Raw genomic sequence first — 20,152 nt, 5'->3', positions numbered from 1 at the left:
TAAGTTCATGTAACTCAGAGATGTAGCTATGGCGTCACCTGGCTTTCCCCTCCCCCCCCCCACCCCCCACCAAAAAAAAAAAAAGGCTGGAACCAGATGTCAGCAACAGTGTCCTGGCTTCTGGTCCCTCCTCAGTCCCTCCCCACAGCTGGAAACCAGAGCGTGTCTAGGCAAAGGCCAGTGTGTCGGAGCCATAGGAGGAGGGTGAATGAATGAATGAATAAGGAAGGGGGTGGTGGTGAATGAATGAATGAGTGGGGGAATGAATGAATGAATCAGAAACGGGCGATGAACAAATGAAAGATGGAGCACAGGAAGGGGAGAAATGAATGAATGACACACATGTGGAGGACAGGAATGGGGGATGAATGGAACTCGAATAGAAAGATGCAAAGCCAGGCAGACAGAAGTAAGAATCTGGGTTTTCGTGCCCGCTGGCGTTGTTGGGGCCAACTGCTTTTCCCCATCGCGTTTTCCTCAGGAAGGCGTCCCACATTGTCGTTCACCGAGTGCACGGTTGACACAGGCTCCGAATCTTAGTTAAAACGAGCCGGCCACATTGTGCGCAGGAGCCGGGGAGGGGGACCTTCAGGTAGAGAGAAGCCAGCTGCGGCGAGCTCTGGGGGAGAGCTCCACAGAAGACTGCCATGCTAACGGCGCAAAGATGGCTCTGTTCTCTCTCCGTCCCTGGGGCGCTGGTGCGTTTGTGGGGATCTTCCTCTGGGGGATTGCTTGAGAGAGTTCCTGCAGCTTAAGCCAGACTCGGCCTCTGCTTGTCCCAGAGCATTAGTGAGACAGGCTGAGATACGGCTTATTTCCCGGAACGAGGGCCCCCGCGAGCTGTTTACGGGAAGGCCGGGACTGGGTTTTACCTCGTGCCCGTGCCAGTCCTTGTAGAAGAAATCACCCATAATTCTTCTAGGGGATTTTATCCTTTGAAGCCCTAGAAGGGCGTTTTCTGTTCACTAGAGAGTTCGCGCTGTGCACATGCTCTAAATCCAATGAGAGCGTTTTGCCGTCTGCCCTTGAGAACAGAGCGAATGAATGCCCTTTTCTCAGATTCAGAGTTGGGGAAGGCCTGGGAGGAGTCAGAAGGCCTGACTGCAATTGCCCCAGCTGCCACTTGTGCGGTCCTGGGCAGGTTATTTCAGCTCTCCCAGCCTCGGTTTCCTCATCTGTACAATGGTAGGGAGGACTCAGTAGAAGCCCTCCTGGCTCTGCATCCTGGCTTTTCGGAGCCATGACCTTCATGTTCTCTCCTCTCTGGAGCCCTCTTCTCCCCCCATCAGGCCCCCCTCTGGCTCTCCCCTTCTGTCCCCACACTCTCCAATGCGCCATCGTTTGTTACCATCATACGCTCAGCCTTCATTTCCTTCCTGAGCTCCATCACCCGGCACCGGCTTCCCTTCTGGCGTTACGAGCTGGAGACTCCTGGGCCCTCCTGACTCCCCATGTCCAGAACCAGACTCATCCTTTTCTCTGGGGGACAACGGCCTCCCTCCCGTTCCCAGACCCTCGTCCCCATGCAGGCGCCAGCTCTGGCCTGGCGGTCTTGCTTCCGGGCCATTTCTGCTCTCATTCAGTCGCTCCGCAGGACACTCGCCCACATCTGGTACAAAGGGCGAAAACTCGGCCAGATCCTCCAAGATATGGCAGTCGGCAGCGAAAGTGAGGGTGGGATGGGAAGCCTGGGAAACAGGGTGTGCAGGGGAAAAGGGAAAGACCCCGGGCCTGTGAGTGTGTCCACAGACTGCCTGGGTCTGCATCAGCCCGCGGGTATGCACCACACTATATCGTGGCTGTTTTTGTTGTTTGTTTGTTTGCTGAAGCTAACTTAGCAACAGAAGGTTTGCAAAGCACTCGACAACATTTATCTCATTTGATCCAATCATCCTGTGAGGCTGGTGCTGTTATTCCATTTTACAGATGAGGAAACTGAATGAATTGTAAATTAAATCCTCAAGGATCTTCAAAGTAACATTAATAGTGCCCATTTATAGAATTACAGTTCTGGGGAGGAGGCAGCGAGGTGATGCAGTGGACACAGCATCGGCCCTGAAGTCAGGAGAACCCGAATTCAAATCTGCCCTCAGACACTTAACACTTCCCGGCTGTGTGACCCTGGGCAAGTCACTTAACCCCAATTGCCTCAGGGGAAAAAAATAACAATTATGGGGAAATAACTGAGACTAATTTTATTATATCTTCGATATCAGTCATTTAGTCCATATTAATACAAATTCATCAATGTACTTGAGTTTCTTCCTTAGTCTTGATCCCAACAAGCTCAATGGCCAGTAGCCAATAGACCCTGATCTTGTCCCTAATCAAAAAGCCTTCGTCGCTGCCCATTGGCCAGCAGGTGGCCCCCAGGCAGGCTACAGGGCCCAAGAATAGAGCCAGAAGGAACAGCCTGGAACAAGTGCTGAAGGTGGGATTTGAACTTGGGTTCTGTGACTCCAAATTTATCACCTTTATTCATTTATTCCAAAAGTGATAAAAAAAAAATTTAATTACTTTTTCTTAAAAGTAAAATGGAAAACTTTTTGAAAACTTCCCTTGAAGTGCTGGGCAAGTATGGAGAACGACGTTGTTCCTCCCGTGGCTTTGCCCGGTTCCGTGAGCACATGAGCTGGTGTGCGCCCTGGGAAAGCGCCAGTGCCCTTGGGCACAGCCCGGCTCACAGCTCGGACTCTCCCTCTCCTTGGCTGCTTTCCCAATGGGAGCCTCCGGGACAAACTTCCCAGAATCCTCCTTGCTCTGCTCCGGGGGCCTGGGAAGTGCCACTTTGACAGAGGCAGGGGAGACGGGGCGGTCCTGTGAGGGTCAGTGTCTGACGGCCAGCATCCTGCTGCCCCCAAAGGGTGGCAATAATCAGAGAATGAGCGAATTTAGCATTTCTGCCAGGCTTTTACAGCTTTCAGAGCGCTCACATTGCGAGTCTCATTGTACCTCCCAGCAACCCTGGGAGAGGGGGCTTCCAGCACCCCCAGCTCAGGGTCCAAGGCAGGGCTAAGGGACCCCCCGGGACACGCTGCAGGTGTGGGAGGCCGCACTTGAGCCCAGCTTCCTGACTCTGGGCTCCGCAGCCCCTCCCTGCTTCCATGAGGATGGCCGCCTCCTCCTGAGACCCAGACTGAGCCAGAAGGAGACTTTAAAGTTCTGTTCAGAGGAGAAACTGAGGCTCAGGGAAGCTATGGGTCTTGTCCAGTATGGCCCTGGCTCTAGGGGCCAGCGCTGAGATATGGTCCAGGTTCTAGCGACCAGCACTAGGCTGCAGTCTGGGCTCCAGGGCCAGCGCTGGAGTCCAAGGCCAGGCCTCCGGTGGGTGGCTTTCTTCCCTTTGCCCAGCCCCTCCACCTCCCACTGCTCTTTGCCCATGCCCTCCACCAGTTTCCTTCTGCCCTCAGGTGAGGTAAAACGTGTTGTAGAGTTTGGAAGTTGGTGCTGTGGTTCAGCGTCACCGGGCGGGCTGGGCTCTTTGCCTGGGATTTATAACCGCAATGATAGTAAAGTGACTCTCCTAAGGGCTGGGCCGAGTCCTCGGGGGATCCCAGGTGGGCGTTGGTTTCCGGTCCCCAGCCTGAGTGCCCCCTTCCAAGTGCTGACAGCCCCCCCCAGAGGGGCCGCCTCCCGATGACACAGCGCACGGCTTCTTGACTAGATTCTGTACCCAGCCAGCGCCCAGGGCACTGCCCGTCACTGATGCCCGCCATGCCGGCTGCAGGACGAGGAACTGGCTCCTTGCTTTTTGAGGAAGCTCCTGCGAGGACGGCTCCCAGCCTAGAGGGGGTGCAGCCCCCCTTCTGCTGCCTCCTGCCCTAGTCCCCCCTAATTGTCCTGCATCCAGCCGAGGCCAGGCAGCTGTCAGGGGGGCCGCTGTGGCCTCAGGGGGCAGCCCCCAGCTCCCGGGGTTGGGCCATTTGCCCTCCCAGGGCACCCAGTCCCCGGGCTCAGTCTGTGCCCAGCAGGGGACCAGGTGGACTCGGCTTGGAGCAGGCAGGTGAATGGCCCCCTCCCCACTGCCCCCGGAAGCCAGAACGGACTTCCGGGACTTTTTCCTCCCTGCTTCTTCCTCTCAGCGATCCGGGGTGATCAGAGTGTGGGTCCCCAGAGTCTTGCAGACTCCGGAAATGGCCTTAATAAGCTGGGAGCAGGGTCAGCAATGCGGCTCTCCCCCTCCTCCTGCTGCTGCCCCAGGCCGCTGTCTGTTCTGCTCCCATCTCCCAACACCCGTGTGCCCCCTTCTGTACCTGGGCCGTGGGGAGACTGAGGCTGGCAGGCAGCGGGCTGGGGGCAGGGGGGCGAGCCTGCCTCCGGGGGGCGCCTGGGTCAGACACAGACACAGCCTCACACATGCAAACACATACATACACGTATATACACAGACACACATACACAGACACACGTGTTGCCGGCTGAGTGAGGGGCAGCTCGCTCTGATTCGCACTCAGGGCCCCGGGCCTTCTGCCCCTGCCTCTGATCAGCAGGAGGGCCAGGGGGGTGGAAGCAGAAGCAGGGGAGCCCCGGCAGAAGTGGGGGAGCCCCAGCAGGGGGGCCCTCCCTCCCAGGCCGGTGATGGGCCGGCAAGGGGAGAGACGCAGCTGCATTTTAGAAGGATAAACGGATGGCCCCAGTGCTGCAGGGAAAGCCAGCCCAGAGCCGGGGGAAGGAGCAGCTCCAGGGTCAGAGGGGGGCCCAGGAAGGAAGCTCAGCAACCCGGCCTGGCCCAGCAGGAAGAAAGGCCTCTAGTGATAAAGGCGGGGAGACATGGTTGGGAGGGCCTTTGGCCTTTGGTGTGGAAGGGGAAGCACGGGCAGAAAACTCGGGGGGAGAGGAGCCGTGTGTGTCCCCAAAGGCGCGTGAGGAGCCCAAGATACAGACCAGAGAGAGCGTGGGGAGGAGGACAAAATGGCAGCTAAGAGAGCAAGAGAGGGGTGAAGGGAGAACCCCAAGCTGGGGATAGGTGTGCGCCTGGCCACACGGGCATGGACGGCATTCCTCCTCATGCTGCTGGACAAGCTCTGGCTCTCCCTGCTCACTCTTCATCCACTTGGTGTTCCCCGGGTGGATGGCCACCCACATGATCACAAGAAAGGGGGGATGAAGGAGCCCCAGCTGGGGGCCACAAGCTTCCCAGAAGCTCATAGTCCTGTCTGTTAATCGCCTGTTTTACCGCCCCTGCAGATGCCAGAATTCCAGAAAAGCAGCGTTCACATCAAGAACCCAGCCAAAGTGGAAGAGATCCTCTGTGGTCTGATCAAAGGGGGAGCCTCCAAACTCCAGGTGAGACAAGGGCCGGGCCGCGGGGCCATGAGGCTCTCACCCAGGAACCATTTCAACAGCTCCTCAAGCTCCGAAGGCAGATCCACAGTTGGTCCAGAGTTCATTGGAATCCCTCAGAGGGAAACAAAAGTGAAATATTAATAGACATTTAATCCAGTTTATCTTTGCTCTTGGAGGTATAAAATTAACTAGTTGCCGGCCCAGTCATTTAGCGCTTCCTTTCCCAGGCTCATAAAAAACACGTATCCAAAGGTGTTCAATTCGTTTTTTCCATCTTTGAGTGAAAACACATATGGGTGGTTCTCATAACAAAGACAGTCTCTTGTAATAGAGACGAGCAGGGGACAAACACGGGCCTGACTTGCATGGACGTGCTCATGGGACGTTGCTGACGAAATGTCTAAAGTCTCATTAGACTTGTCGTCAGGGCCACGGTCCTGCCTTTTTTCCTAGTATACAGAGACTCTTATTTTCAGAAGGCAAAGCTCTCACGACAGATTGCTCCCCCCCCAAAAAAAAAAATAATTCAGATAAATTGTCATTACTACACTGAGTACTTTGAGAGGTGAGTTTAGCAAGTTTCCCATTTGAAATACTCCCTTGAGTTCTCTCGATTCTTGTTGACAATACTAGGAACTGAGGCTGCCCTGGTGCCCAAATAATGCTCCCCTCCTCCAAGAACAGATGGATGGCCACCTTCTGTGTTCCACAGGGAAGAGCTGTATCTGGAGGGAGGGAACAAAGGAGGAATCAGAACAGGGCAGAAACCAGTAAGCTTTGTGTCCAGAATTTTTATTGGAGATAACGCTTTTTCTTATTCCCTTTCTCTTACAGATAATTACAGACTTTGATATGACATTAAGCAGATTTTCCTACAATGGAAAAAGATGTCCAACATGTCATAGTAAGTTTGGGGTACACAGGTTCAAAGTATTTTCAATACTAGGTAAAAATTTATTCCAGGAAATCATGACGGGTGTCGGAGGGTGTTTGGTGTGTGAATGATTTTCTTTCCTTTTGGTATATTTTGATAATTACAAGAGATTCTTGTTTTTCCTTCATTATATTAGTGGCCATTTGCAAATACAGTTAGGCCAGAAAGAGGCATCCATAGGTGACCTTTGCCTCTATATTTTCCAGAAACTAAATATACAAACATATTGACTGAAATCCAAAATGAAAAATATAATGTTCATTTCTCCTTTTTCACAGAAAGCGTTAGGGGCAGAAGCAAGCTAGGGAGTGGGAAGAATGTGGTGGGATTAATAATACTGGATTGTATGAGTGCTGAAGGCCACTGAGCTCCCTAATAGAAATAATCAGCTCCCAATGAACAAAGCTGGAATGCTGAATGGAAGCTCCCAGTGCCCGACTATGTACAGGACCAAAGAGGAAGATTTCTTTGAGCGTTTCGGCTTTGTCAGAGAGCAGGCCCAAAGCCAGGAGAATTAGCCATTCACCGGATAATCATTTGGTTTTCTCTTTTTAGACGTCATTGACAACTGTAAACTGGTTACGGATGAGTGTCGAAAGAAGGTAAATGTTAACCATAAAATCGCGCCAACCCAAATGATTGTTTCTTTCAGTAGATGCTTTTCTGTAATTTGTATTTCTTATACATTTAGCCTGTTTTTTGGTTCTTGGCACATTTTACTATAACAAACCCGTTAAAAGAGCATCTTAATCAAGTGGACAAATTTAGAGAAAAATGGAAAAGCACAGCTGTGGACATCTGTGCCTAAAACATTCTGCAAATTAGTGTAAAATCCAATGGAATCTGGGTGATTTGGAACTTTTCACCTTTTTGGGATGCCCTACCCTTTGGCAGTTGGTAAAACCCATCAGCCCTTTCTCAGAAATCAGCTTTTGAAGGCATAAAGTGGAGATGGAGGATTACCAAGAAAACTAATTATATTGAAATAAAGTTATCAATTAAAAAAAAAATTAAAGAACAAGTTACCACCTCAAGGTAAGAAGACCTACCTTAAAAGTATCTAGAAAACTCCCCAGGTCTCTACTCTTAGTATTTGCATGTGGCTTATAGACTTAGTCCCAAGACCTCAGTCCGAGCCAAACTCAGTGTTTGTAAATGAATCCTAAATCTTTTAATTATATAAATTTTAACTTTTAAACTTTAAAAAATATATGACTTTCTATAAAATGTGTAACTTTTAAAAATATATCTTTTTATATAATATGATTTTTAAAACATAACTTTTATAAAATATATAACTTTAAAATATATAATTTTATATAATATATGACTTTTTAAATACATAATTTTTATAAAATATATAACTTTAGTTATACAATTTCTATAAAGTTATAAAATATATAACTTTGAAATACCTATTTTTTATAAAATATATAACTTTAAAATATATGGATTTTTATAAAACATGTAAATTTTAAATGTATCTTTTTATAAAATTTATAAGTTTTGAAATATAGAATTTTTTAAAATAAGCCACTAAAGTAAAAATCATGATGTGAAGGAAGAAACCTAGCTTTGCACTAGAGCATGTTGAAATGTTGATCAGCTCAGATCCACTTAGCCCAGTGCCTGGCACATAGTAGGCATTTAATAAATGTTTATGAACCAGCTGATTTACCTGCAGGCAGATCACTTCATTTGGTAGATTTGCTGGGAAAGGTGCTCTCCTCTGTGCTGACACAATAATCTGATTTTCCTTGACAATTCCGTGTTTTAAAGTACTTTTGTCTGATTGCCTGCTATGTGTTGTTTTCTTTAGTATAAAGTAATGATGAGACCCCTAAAATTCTAGGGTTCCTTTTCCGATTCACTTATTGGTTCATTTCCAGTTGTTACAACTCAAGGAAAAATACTACGCCATTGAAATCGATCCAGTCCTTACTATAGAAGAGAAATACCCTTACATGGTAGAATGGTGAGTGGACACACTGGGGGAGGAACTGGGGATATGGGGAGGAGCTAAGGATCAAAAAGAAAGGAAATTCCAGCTACAACCAAGAACTTTTCCCCTGTTTAAAAATAATAATAAAGGCCAAGTTCCTGGAGGGCAATGACTTTTGCTGCGGAACTTTTTGTGGTTTCATTTCTACTGGCAGAGAAGGTTTGTCTGGCTGAATTGCTAGGAGTTCCCCCAGTGAAATCCCAGATTCAAACCCAGACTGTAGCCTAATTTCTAGCGTACATGCAGATGGGGCAGAATAAACGTTTTGTCGAGTCCAAGATATCTATTAACTAACTGCTGTGTCGCAGACACCGTGCGAAGCGCTGAGAGTATAAAAAGCAGCACAAGTTAATCCCTGCCCTCCAGAATCTCCAGTTTCACGGGGAGATAACTTGCAAACAGCTGAGTTTAAGCAAGATAGAGAGAAGTTGGAGTTCACCTGCTCACGAAAGGTCTCACCTTTTGGCAGCAAAACTAACCGACCTCCATCTAACGAGATATGAAGTGGACCGGCATTTTAAACCGTAGTGCTTCAATATATTCGATGCCCTAAAAACATGCCTGTCAGAACAATAATGGTTATTATTATTGTCGTATGTTCAGAGAGCTAGAATAAATAGACAGTGCTTTGAGATTTAGAAAGTACTTTGCACATAATATTAAATTTGGTCCCCAAAGCAAGCGTTTGCCCTGCTCACTTGACCAATGAAGCGACAGAGATGACGGTCACCTAGTTCAGGGATGTCAGAGGCTCGACTAGAGTCAGCTCTCCCTGACTCCGGGCCAGGACTCTCTCCACTGTACCCCAGGGGTCTCCAAACAAAGAAATCCTAAGTCTTTGAATTATAGAAATTTAAACTTTAAAATACATACGCATGATGGCCGTGGGGTCTGACGGCCGCCAGGTCCAGCCACCTGCCTTTCCAGCTTCCCCTTCCATTAGAGCACAAGGTTGGACCAAGCAAATTCTGAGGCTCCTCCCCCCCCCCCCAGAGGTGGGATGACTCTCCAAGACTCTCTGGAGATGTGTTAGGTCAAGTGCTTGGCGTCAGAAAATTCAAAGATAAGCTGTGAGTCTTAAGTGTCTCAGAGCCCAGCTCTGGCCTCTCCGAGACTTCCACAGAACCATGTGGAATCCTGTGGGAGGAAGGATACTGGTTCTCATTAGTAGGAAGCAGGGCCTCCTTCTCCAGGCCTGAGGAAGGCCCCCCAAAGGCCCAACAGGTATGTGTGAGGCTACAGAGTCTATGTGGAGATTCCTAAAGAAGAGCTGGCGGGGTGTCCACAGAACAAGCCTGACGCCTGCCCCCTTTCCCTCAATCCCAGGTACACAAAATCGCACACTTTGCTGGTGGAGCAGGCGTTGCCCAAGAGTAAGATTGGAGAGGTCGTGAAAGAATCCGACGTGATGCTCAAGTGAGTTCTGCCATTGGTGAGGGGGCTATTGGGAAGGCAGGGTGTGGGAGGCCTGAAAGAGCGGCCTCCAAAGCAGAGGACCCAAGCTCAAGTCTCCCTCCAATACATCCTGGCTGAGGTACCCGGCAGGTCACTGAAGCTCTCGGTGCCGGGTGAATTTTACATAATCCACAGCTATTTTAGATGAAATTTTTTCCATCCCTTGTTGTTCGGCTTTGTTGATAATATGTAGAAATGCTAGTGATCTTTTTGAGTTTATGTCCTGCAACTTTGCTGAAGTGCATTGTTTCAAATAGTTTTTAGTTGATTCTCTAGGGTTTTCTAAGTATATACATCATTTCATCTGGGAAGGGGGTTATTTTTGTTTCCTTGTTACCTATTTTAATCCCTTCAATATCTTTTTCTTCTCTTATGCTGTAACTAGCTTTTCTAATCCAGTATTGAGTAAGAATGGTCATGGCAGATAGCCTTGCTTCACCCTGCCGTGTCCTGCTTTCTAGAGCCCCCTCGTGGGGGTGGTTAAAACATTCCTTCTTAGTGAGGAGTGATGAAGCGGGACTCCCAAGGATGGTGGAAAAATGGAGTCCGTTTACTCCAAGTTCTTTTCCCTATTTATATCCCCATACCCTTATGGAACCAAAACAATACTGGGCATGTGCTAAGTATACTCTGTGCATGTGGGACCCCATGAACAACTTACTATTGTAGTAGTTTGCCATCTGGTTTCCCTCTGCCTCAATCACAACACAGGTTGTCACCACCCCCCGACTTTGCAGGAAGGCCAAAAGCCTGTAGGAGACATGGGGAGCCTAACCAGACACTGTCAGCAGGTTCCCTCTGGGCTGAAGGGTCTGATACCTTATACCCATTGTCTGGGGCCCTCTACAGGCCTCCTCATTGCAGATGTTTGCCTTTTTTTTTTTTTTTTTTTTTTTTTTTTTTTTTTTTTTTTTTTTTTTTTTTTTTTTTTAGATCAATACTGCTTATTTTAAGAAAAGCTCTATTTAGTATGCATAATGTTATAGACCCTTGGGTCTAGTTCCAAATTGTTCTCCAAAACTTTGGACCAGTTCATTATTCTTCCAACAGTTCATTATCATACCTATTTTCTCGCCACCATTTGTCCGATCTGATAGATATAAGGTGGTACCTCAGAATTGTTATACTGTGCATTTCTCTAATCATTAGTGATTTCGAGTATTTTTTTCAAATAGACAGCTTTGATTTCTTCTGAAAATTGTCCGTTCATATTCTCTTTATCAGTTGGGTAATGGCTTTTATTTTTATGAATTTGACTTTGTTCCCTGTATATTCCTCTCTCTATAGAAGGCTTTTATCAGAAAAACTTGCTATAAAAGTTTTTGATGTTACTTCATTTTCTATTGCACCTTTTACCAAGACATAATTCTCCTGATTATTTCTTTTAATTAGATCTAGTTTTATTTTTGCTTTGTCTGAGAGCATGATTCCTACCCCACCATTTTTTACTTCAGCTAAAACATATTAGCTCCAGCCCTTTGTTTTTACTCTGTGTGTTTCTTTCTGTTTCAAGTGTGTCTCTTGTAAACAGCATGTTGTTGAATTCTGGTTCCTAATTCATTCTGCTATCCTTTTCTGTTTCATGGGTGAAGTCATCCCATTCATATTCACCCTTATGATTACTGTGTATTTCCCGCTATCACATTTTTTTCTGTTGCTTCTCTCTTTTTATCCTGTCCCTCCTCAAAAGCCTATTTTGCTTCTGATCACTGTCTTCCTTAATCCATGCTCTCTCCCTTTCTCATTTCCTTGTGGAGTAAGTTACATTTCAATATGCAACTGAGTGTGTATATAAAATCTTTTCTTTCTGAAGCAATTCCAGTGAGAATGAGGTTCAAGCATTGCCTACCACCTTACTCATTTTCCCCTTTATTATAAAAGCTCTTCCTTTCATGCTTGTTTTATATGAGATAATCCCTACATCCTATTTCTCCCAGTGCACCCCTCTTCCTCACCTCTTCATTTTTTTTCCAGCACATTTCAATATATAACTTACATTTATTTCCTTTTGTCTATATAAACTCTTTTTAACTGCCCGAATAATGATAAAATTGTTAGGAGTTATGTATATCATCTTCTAATATCAGAATGTAAAAAAAACAGTTTAACTTTAGTGAATCTTTTATGATTTCTCCTTCATGTTTACCTGTTTTATCCTTGAATTTGGTGTTTAAAAATCGGATTTTTCTATTTAGCGCTGGTATTTACATCAGGAATTCTTGATAGTCCTATTTCATTAAATTTTCATTCCCTCTCCCTACCCCCAGAGCATTATATTCTGTTTTGTTAGGGAAGTTATTCTTAATTGAATCTTAATTGCTTTCTGGAATATTTTTAAATGTAAAAGGTCTAAAATTTTGAGTGATCCTGACTATGACTCCATAATATTTAAATTTTTTCTTTTTTGGGTGCTTGCAATGTTTCTCCTTGACTTGGGAGCTCTAGAATTTGGCTACGATTATTATTGGGCATTTTCATTTTGGGATCTCTTTCCAGAAATAGTCATTGATTACTGTGTGACTGTGGGCAAGTCACTTTAACCCCAATTACCAACAACAACAAAAAAGAAAAGAAATGGTCATTGTATTCTTTCAAATTCTATTTTATCCTCTGGCTCTAAAATAGTGGGACCAGTTTTTGTTTTTGTTTTTTAATATAATTTCTTGAAAGGCTTCTTTTTTGATCATGTCTTTCTGGTAGTCCCAGTATTTTTTAAATTATCCTCTCCAATCTATTTTCCAAATCAGTTGGGTTTTTTGAAGAGATATTTTACATTTTCTTATATATTTTTTTCATTCTTTTGACCTTGTTTTGTTGTTTCTCAATATCTTATGGAATCATTAGCTTCCAGTTTGTCAATTCTAATTTCAAGTTCTTTTCTTCAGTAAAATTTTGTACTTCTTTTATCATTTGGTCAGTTTCGTTTTTTAAAGAGTCACTTTCCTTAAATACTTTTTACATCTCTTTTACCAAGTTATTTATTTTTTTTTCATAATTTTGCTTGTATCACTGTAATTCCCCCCCCCCCCCAATTTTTTCTCTACTACACTTATGTCTTTCTTTTGCTCTTCCAAGAATTATTTTAGGTTTTGGGTCTGATTAAGCTTTTTGTTGTTGTCGTTGTTGAGGTTTTTGTTGTAGTTCTTTCCATACTGTCGTCTTTTTCTGAGTTTGTGTCTTGGTCTCCCCTGTCACCATAGTACCATTTTAAGAGCAGCTTCTTTTTGTTGTTGTTTGTTTGTTCATTTTTCCAGCCTTTTTCTTGACTTTGTTATGTTATTTGGGCTCTGCTCCCCCAGGGTTGGGGAGTCACTGTGCGGAGCTCAGGCTGTTTTTATGCAGCTGGCTCTGGGGTCTGCAGGTTCCAAGGAGGTTTGATCCTGGGAGAGGTCCCTGTTCTCCTGGCCTGTGCTCTGGACTTTACCCAGGGAGGCTTTTAGAGATCTCTGAAGTATAAAGGCCAATGGGGTGAAATGTCTGATGGACATTTGTCATTTGTCAATAAAAAAAAGTGTTCTCTTCCATATCCCTAATATTTTTCAGTGTTCCTAGAGAAACTGTTAAGGGGTTCATAAGATCACAGATTTTGTACCAAATCATTTTAAAAGGGTACAACGTGAGGGGCAGACAAGGCAGCGGGCTTGTTGGGATGTGAGGGAGGAGAAAAGGGGAGGACAGAGAGAAAGGATGGAGAGGAACGGGTGAGAGAGGGAAAGAGAGAGGAGGAGAAAGGAGAGAGTAGAAAGGAGGGAAGGAAAGAGAGACACTGAGAAAAAAGAAAGAAGAGGAGAGAGGAAGGAGGCAAAGAGGTGGGGCATCAGGAGGGAAAGAGAACAATGGGAGAGGAGAGAGACAAGAAAAAGAAAGGAGGGAGGGGACCGGAGCTGAGCTCCAGGTGAGGCCCCAGGATGCCCGCGCTCGGCAGGAGCTGCTGGGAGATCCGACTGTGGGGCTCCCCTCCCTTAGTTCCAGATGCCCCAAAGGGGCTGCCAAGGGCAGCAGTCAGTGCACCCCGAGCACAGCTAGGGTTTGTGGCCATGGCGGCTCCTGCCCAGCCTTCCTGCGCCCAGCACTTGGCAGGTGAAGATGGATGTAAATCCCAGAAGGTGCCAAAAAAACAGGCTCCCATTCCTGAGGTGGGCCGGAGGCCCGGCGCGCCCCTTCCCCCCACTCTCAGAGGCAGAGGAAAGCCCGGGGTCTGGGTTCCAGTCTAGCTGAGGGACCACGAGGGACCCACTTCCCTTCTGTGAGCTTCTGTGGAAGGGCCTTCGGCCTGGGGGAGATATGACAAAGTGTGTGTGTGTGTGTGAGTGTGTGTGTGTGTGTGTGATTGTGAGTGTGTGTGATTGTGAGTGTGTGTGTGAGTGAAAACTGCTTGGTGCAATCTCAGGCTGCCCACAAAGGTTAATCCCCCAAACTGGGTCCTGTGCCCCACACTGCAGGGACGGGTACGGACACTTCTTTGACAAACTCAAGGAGCACAACATCCCCGTGTTCATCTTTTCGGCCGGCCTGGGGGACGTCCTGGAGGAGGTGATCCGCCAGGCCGGGGTCTACCATAACAACGTCAAAGTGGTCTCGAACTTCATGGATTTTGACGAGAACGTAAGTAGATTGTGTTCCTCCGGCCGTGGCCATTGGGGAAAGTGGGTCTGGGAGAGCCGGTGTCCGCCCAGACTCCCAGCGGGCGGCGGGACTTTGGCCAAGCGAAGCTTAATCGCCTCCCATCGCTGCCGGCCCTGGAAAGTTGCGCTTTTTACTCTGTTAACAAAAGGCTCAGCCTTTGTTTCTGAACTCCTGACAAACGGTGTCAGAAAGCTTCGCTCCTCGGGTCTGGAACCCGCCATAGTTGGGGGATGGACAATTAGCCCCCTCCCAGAACGTGCTGTGAACTGGGCCAGAGAGCACTGTCGTGGGCCGGGGGTGGAACCGACCCACCCCCTGCCCTCGTCCCTTTCTCCCCGGGCCAATTTGGGGCTCCCAGGAGTAGGGGGTCCATGTGCGGGTCTGCCTCTGACCCCTGTCACCTCAGAGGATGATTTGGGGGCAATCTCACGGATGCTGCTGCAAGGGAAGGGGCGGCCTCTCCTTCCGTGGGGAGGCTGGCAGCTCCTGGGGGGCGGCCACTCCCCCGGGCCCTCATGGAGCCAGGTTGGCTGGTCTGCTCCTTCCGAGAGGAGCCTGGGCTGGACCCCCCCCCCAGAAAGGCCCCCGGGGAGCAGGGCAGGTGCCGGTGGGGAGCCCCCCCAGAGAAAGCCTCTAACAGATGCCATCTGCCTTTTTTAGGGGATCATTAAAGGCTTTAAGGGAGAATTAATTCACGTGTTCAACAAGCACGACGGCGCCCTGAAGAGCACCCAGTACTTTAAGCAGCTGAAAGACAACAGCAACATCATCCTCCTGGGAGACTCCCAGGGAGACCTGAGGATGGCGGATGGCGTGGCCAATGTGGACAACATCCTGAAAATCGGCTACCTCAATGACCGCGTGAGTGCCCGGGGCCGGCAGCGAAAGGCCAGGGGTGCAGGGGGCGCGGGGGCGAGAGGAAACTCGGGGGGGCGCAGGGGGACACGGGGAACTTGGGGGGATGTGGGGGCCGCAGGGGTGTGGGGGACATGGGGGAACTTGGGGGGGATGCGGGGGCCACAGGGGTGTGGGGGACATGGGGGAACTCGGGGGGATGCAGGGGGACAGGCTCTCTGATGAGCCCAGACTGGGGCCACTTGCATCGCTGCAGGAGGTTCACCTGCAGAATGCCCGATGCGCAGGCGCGTGAGGTGCTCGCCGGGCCCTGGGCCAAAAGCCCCACCCTCCTGGGCGCCCACCAGGGACTGCAGAACAGGGACTCACACCCGGAAAGGCTTCATGGAGAAAGTGGCTGTGAGGGAAGCGGTCATTGCCCAGAGGCCCAGGGGAGGAGGGAGGCTCTGTGGTGCCGGGGCATGGCCAGTGATGCCCAGGTGGCTGGAGCCCACGGCGCACAGAAGAGAGCCGGAAGCTGGGGGGAGGAGGTCGGCAGGGGCCCTGCACAGACCTTCCCCCCCCGCCACTGTGCTGCCCACAGTGACTTTCTAAGGCATGGGCCTGCCCGCTTCCCTTTCTCCCGGGGAGCTCCAGCCTCCCTCGGCCGGAGCCCCCTCCCCAGGCCCAGAATGGCCCCTTTGTCCCCCAGCCTCCTGCCGGGGTCTCTCCAAGGACCTTGGGGGGCTGCTGCCTTTCCCCGTGAGGCTGGGCCCCCAGGACAGCAGCCACTTTTCCGCACAGGGCCCGGCACCCCGAGGGCCCCCGAGGGCCTGCTGCTGACTGCACAGCTGAAGAGCCCTGGCCTAGGCAGCTGTGGGGGGTGACTGCCCGTGGGGGGGGTGGGGAGACCTGGGGCTGCTTTATCTGGTCCCCGTGGGGGAGGCTCCTCGGTGCCTCAAACCCTGCTTTTCCGAGTCCCCGGTGCCGAGGGTCCCGAGCGGGCCCCTCTGAGATGACCAGGCCGGCCTGGTCCGGGCAGCCCAGCCACCCGCCGCTGACCGTCTCTTTTCTCGGCCCCAGGTGGATGAGCTCTTGGAAAAGTACATGGACTCTTACGACGTGGTCCTGGTGAAAGAAGAATCCCTGGAATTAGTCAACTCCATCCTCCAAAAGATCCTCTGAGGGCCAGGAGGGAGGCCCAGCTCCCCGAGGGTCCCACCCTCTGCGAGGGCCCCGGCCTCCCCGAGGGCTCTGGGTCCCCAAGGACCCTGGGTCCCCAAGGATCCCAGACTCTCTGAGGGCCCCGGCCTCCCCGAGGGCTCTGGGTTCCTGAGGGTCCCGGCCTCCCTGAGGGTCCCGGCCTCCCGGGGGCCCCACCTCTCTGGGCCCGGCCCGCCACCGGACTTCTGACTGTTCCACGGAATGCTGTGACTCCTCTCGGGACCTCCCGCCACACTCCCTGCCACGGCCTCGGATTCACGCTCACCGGCCAGGAAGCGGAATTGTGGCGACCGCGGCCTCCTTCCCCTCCCCTTCCGACGCGGATTCTCCCTGATCATGATTTCCCAGGAAGCTTCCCGGGCGCTGACTCCCCTCCCGGGCGCTGACTCCCCTCCCGGGCACTGACTCCCCTGCCGGGCGCCGATTCCCGGGGCTGGAGGCGCCCGAAGCCGCCTCTCTCGCACGTACTTGGGCCTTCCTGAGGCCGGCACAGCGGCGGGGCCACGGCTCCCCTCCGGGTGCTGGGCGGGCGTTCCGGCGAACGTGAGCGGGCGCCCGGCAGGCCGGGAGAAGCCGGGGGCAGCGGCGGCAGGCTCGGGCACGTGACCCGTGTCTCTGCCCTCGGGGACCCTGCCGTGTTCCCGAGTGGGACCTTGGGCCCGGCCCCTCCCCTGCTTGTGTGGACTGAGTCACTCCAGGTTCTGCCCGAGGGCGGCCCCGGGCCCTGAAGAGCAGCCCTGGGGGGGGGAGGGTTCATTGTCCGTCCCTTGCAGAAAAGGTGAAATCTGGCCAGCCCGTTTCCCACCCGTGTCCAGCCGCCATTGGAGGCGTTGCTCCCCATGCTGGGTCCACCCGGCCCGGCCTGGCTGCCGGACACTCCTGCCCCCTCCCCGGGGAAATTCACTCTCCCCGACTTTCCCTCTGGGCGCTCGGGGCTCGTTTTTGGCCTTCCCCGCCCGAACCGCACAACCCGAGGAATGGCCTCCCAGGCGTTTGGAGCAGAACTGTCCGGGGCCTCCTCCGAGGCCAGAATGGGGCACAGCCTCCACCCACCAGCCTCGGGGACCCGCGACCCCCGAAGTCCCTGCCCGTGGGAAGCCCCAGGGCACATGTAGCCCAGTCCCGCTGTGAGAAGGCTGGTTCGGACGTTTCTGGGGCTCTGAAATTTGACCGGAGCTATGACCGGAGTCAGGCCGGACCAGCGGCCACAAGGCCAGAGCTCGTTACCAGACGGAGCCGGAGCTGGGTAAGGGGGGGCTCCGTCCCCCGTGGCCAGCCCTGGAAAGTCACAGGATGCCCCCTCCTCCCATCACAGTCGGGGGCTCCCTGGCTGGTCTCCATGGGATCTTACAGGGCGGGAAACTAAGGCACAGGGATCCCGGAGTCCCAGCTCTGGGGCACAAGACTCGCCCTGGTGGCCTTCAGAGACCCTCCGTGACCCCACCCCCACCATCTCCTCCTCCAGCTCATTTTACAGCTGGGAAAACAGGCCAACGGGACTCACACTCAGCTGGTAAATGCCGAGGCTGGTCTTGTGCACTGAGGCGCCCCCGGGCCCCCAATCTCCCCTCCTTGTTCTGAGACGTTTCCAGGGGCCCCAGGTGGTCCCTCTTTGGCCTCCCACTGCGCCAGCCTGCCCCCCTTGGGGGCACACATTAAGCACCCACTGTGTGCTAGCCCCGGGGCTATGAGACGGAGTGACTGCTCCTTTATCCCAGAGCCCCCCCTGCTCCCCCCCCCCAGCCCACAGGGCCGCTGAGGAGGCCCCGGGGATCACCTGCCCCTGGCCCCAGGATCAGGGTCAGGCCCCCAGGGAGGACTCCTACAGGTCCTGGGCTGGGGCCCCAGAGCCTTCATTCCCAGGGCTGGCCACCCCCTCCCGAATCTCAGCTGCCTCATCTGTAAAACGGGCTCGATGGTACTAACTGTGGGCCCTGCCTCACGCACTGATGGGGAAACTGCTGAAGGGAACAGAAGCTCAGCGGGGCCGCTGGGCACAGGAGTGGGCAAGGCCAAGGAGGGCGTGTCCCAGGACCTGGATTCGAATCTCTCCTCCAAGTCACTGAATCTGCCGCTGTCTGTATCTGCAGGGGCAGAAAGCAGGCCCGGAACCCAAGTCCCTCTCCCTGTCCCAGAGTTTGCAGGATTCTTACTGGGTCTCATTTGACCCTCGAGGCTCCTGGAGCCCCAGGAAGGAGCCGGCGCTGAGCCCCACTGGGACGAGCCAAGGTTTGCCAGGCTGTCGCCAGCTCATTTTACAGATGGGGAAACTGAGGCAGAATGAAGCTATGTTTGAGGGGAAATTTGAACTCGGGCCTCCCCGACCCCAGGGCTGGTAGTTGCTCTTTTATTATCCCCATTTTTAATGATTCTCAAATTAAGTAAAGGGACTTTCCCCTCGAGGCAGAATTTAAACCCAGCCCCCCCTTCCCCCGACTCCAAATGAGGGCTCTTTACCCCGCACCCCGCCTTGCACACGGGCGTTCCTTGGGCCGCTCAGCACAGACCCCGGTTATGAGCAGAAGCTTCATGGAAAAGAATAAAAAGGGCATGTGTGTCAGTGCCTCTGGCTGGTCTCTGCTTCTTCCCCCCCCCCCCCCGCCCACCTTGCCCCCCCATTCTGAATCTGGGCAGTTTTGCCCTAAAATGAGGGTGAGTCAGAGCTGGAAGGATCCAGCGGGTCCAAGCCCCCATTTCACAGATGAGAAGATGGAGCGCCCGGCCCAGGGTCACCTGGAGCTCTGGCCAAGGCCCGTTTTCCATCTTACTTGGAGACTTTTCTCAGAGGCCGGACACTGGCCCGGGGTCACCCTCCCCACATCCTGGAGCCTCGGGCTCTTTGATGGCAGGACCCGGGGCAGACAAAGGCACCCGGGCACCAAGCCTTCCTCCAGTGCCCGCCATGTGCCAGGCCCCGTGCCCAGGGCAGCCGAGGGAAAGGCAGCCCCTGCCCATGGGAGGCTGGTGCGCTAATGGCACACCTGGGAGCTGAGAAGGGGGAGGGGGTGCCCTCCCAGGTGCCCAGGGCAGGGTCAGGAGCAGAACTGGAAGGGACGGGCCATGCTGGGCCCTTCCTCCAAATGGATGCTCCAGGGGAAATCACCAGGGGGAGATCTAGGGGAGGGGGTGAACCGGAGCTGGCAGGGGGAGTGCGGGCAGGACGGTGCCCATCTGTGCCAGAGCTGGCAGGGGGAGCGCGGGCAGGAAGGTGCCCGTCTGTGCCAGAGCTGGCAGGGGGAGCGCGGGCAGGAAGGTGCCCGTCTGTGCCAGAGCTGGCAGGGGGAGCGCGGGCAGGAAGGTGCCCGTCTCCCAGCAGAGCGGCCCCTGGACATCCCGGTGCACCGGGCACAGCCCGCCTCCCTTCTCACCATGCTGCCCCAAGCACACCCGGGCACCCCTTCCCCTCCCCATTTCCTGAAGACCCCTCCCCAGCCTTCCTCGGCTTCCCCGGAGTGGGGCAGCCAAGGCAGGGAGAGGCTGGCGCCCTGGCCCCGAGCTCCTTGGGGGTCCTGACCCAAATCCCAGCCAGTCTTTGGGAACATTCACTAGTTCAACGAACAATGAGCACCTACTGTATGCTGGGCGCTGCTCTCAGGGAGCGACAAGAACTGCCAGGAACCTGCGACTCCCTCTCACTTTACAGAAGGAGAAACTGAGGCCCAAAGTCCCACTGCATCCCAGCTCCGCTCTCAGCCCTCCCAGGTGGGGGGCCGGAGCACTGCGGAGGAGGGGCCTGGCCCCTGGGCGCCCCCCGCCCCGAGATGGTCCCAGAGGCAGGAACCTCCCAGCTC

The 20,152-nt window shown here is 52.2% G+C and overlaps 1 protein-coding gene across 2 annotated transcripts in view; it reads left to right on the top strand.

Moving 5' to 3' along the window:
* Positions 1-18,924, top strand: part of NT5C3A (5'-nucleotidase, cytosolic IIIA) — a 28,599-nt gene extending 9,675 nt beyond the window's left edge. For both annotated transcript variants that reach the window (XM_031952921.1, XM_031952913.1), the window contains exons 3-10: positions 5,188-5,286; positions 6,121-6,190; positions 6,776-6,822; positions 8,110-8,195; positions 9,549-9,638; positions 14,120-14,282; positions 14,964-15,164; positions 16,221-18,924. In XM_031952921.1, coding sequence (XP_031808781.1) covers positions 5,188-5,286; positions 6,121-6,190; positions 6,776-6,822; positions 8,110-8,195; positions 9,549-9,638; positions 14,120-14,282; positions 14,964-15,164; positions 16,221-16,322 — 858 coding nt within the window. In that variant the 3' untranslated portion in view covers positions 16,323-18,924. The remainder of the gene's footprint in view (positions 1-5,187; positions 5,287-6,120; positions 6,191-6,775; positions 6,823-8,109; positions 8,196-9,548; positions 9,639-14,119; positions 14,283-14,963; positions 15,165-16,220) is intronic.
* The last annotated feature ends 1,228 nt before the right edge of the window (positions 18,925-20,152 follow it).

This window comes from Sarcophilus harrisii, chromosome 1 (assembly GCF_902635505.1).
Source record: "Sarcophilus harrisii chromosome 1, mSarHar1.11, whole genome shotgun sequence".
In the NCBI taxonomy this organism is placed as follows: Eukaryota; Metazoa; Chordata; class Mammalia; order Dasyuromorphia; family Dasyuridae; genus Sarcophilus; species Sarcophilus harrisii.
The sequence above is the reverse complement of the archived record's forward strand: the minus strand, read 5'-3'. Positions and strand labels throughout refer to the sequence as shown.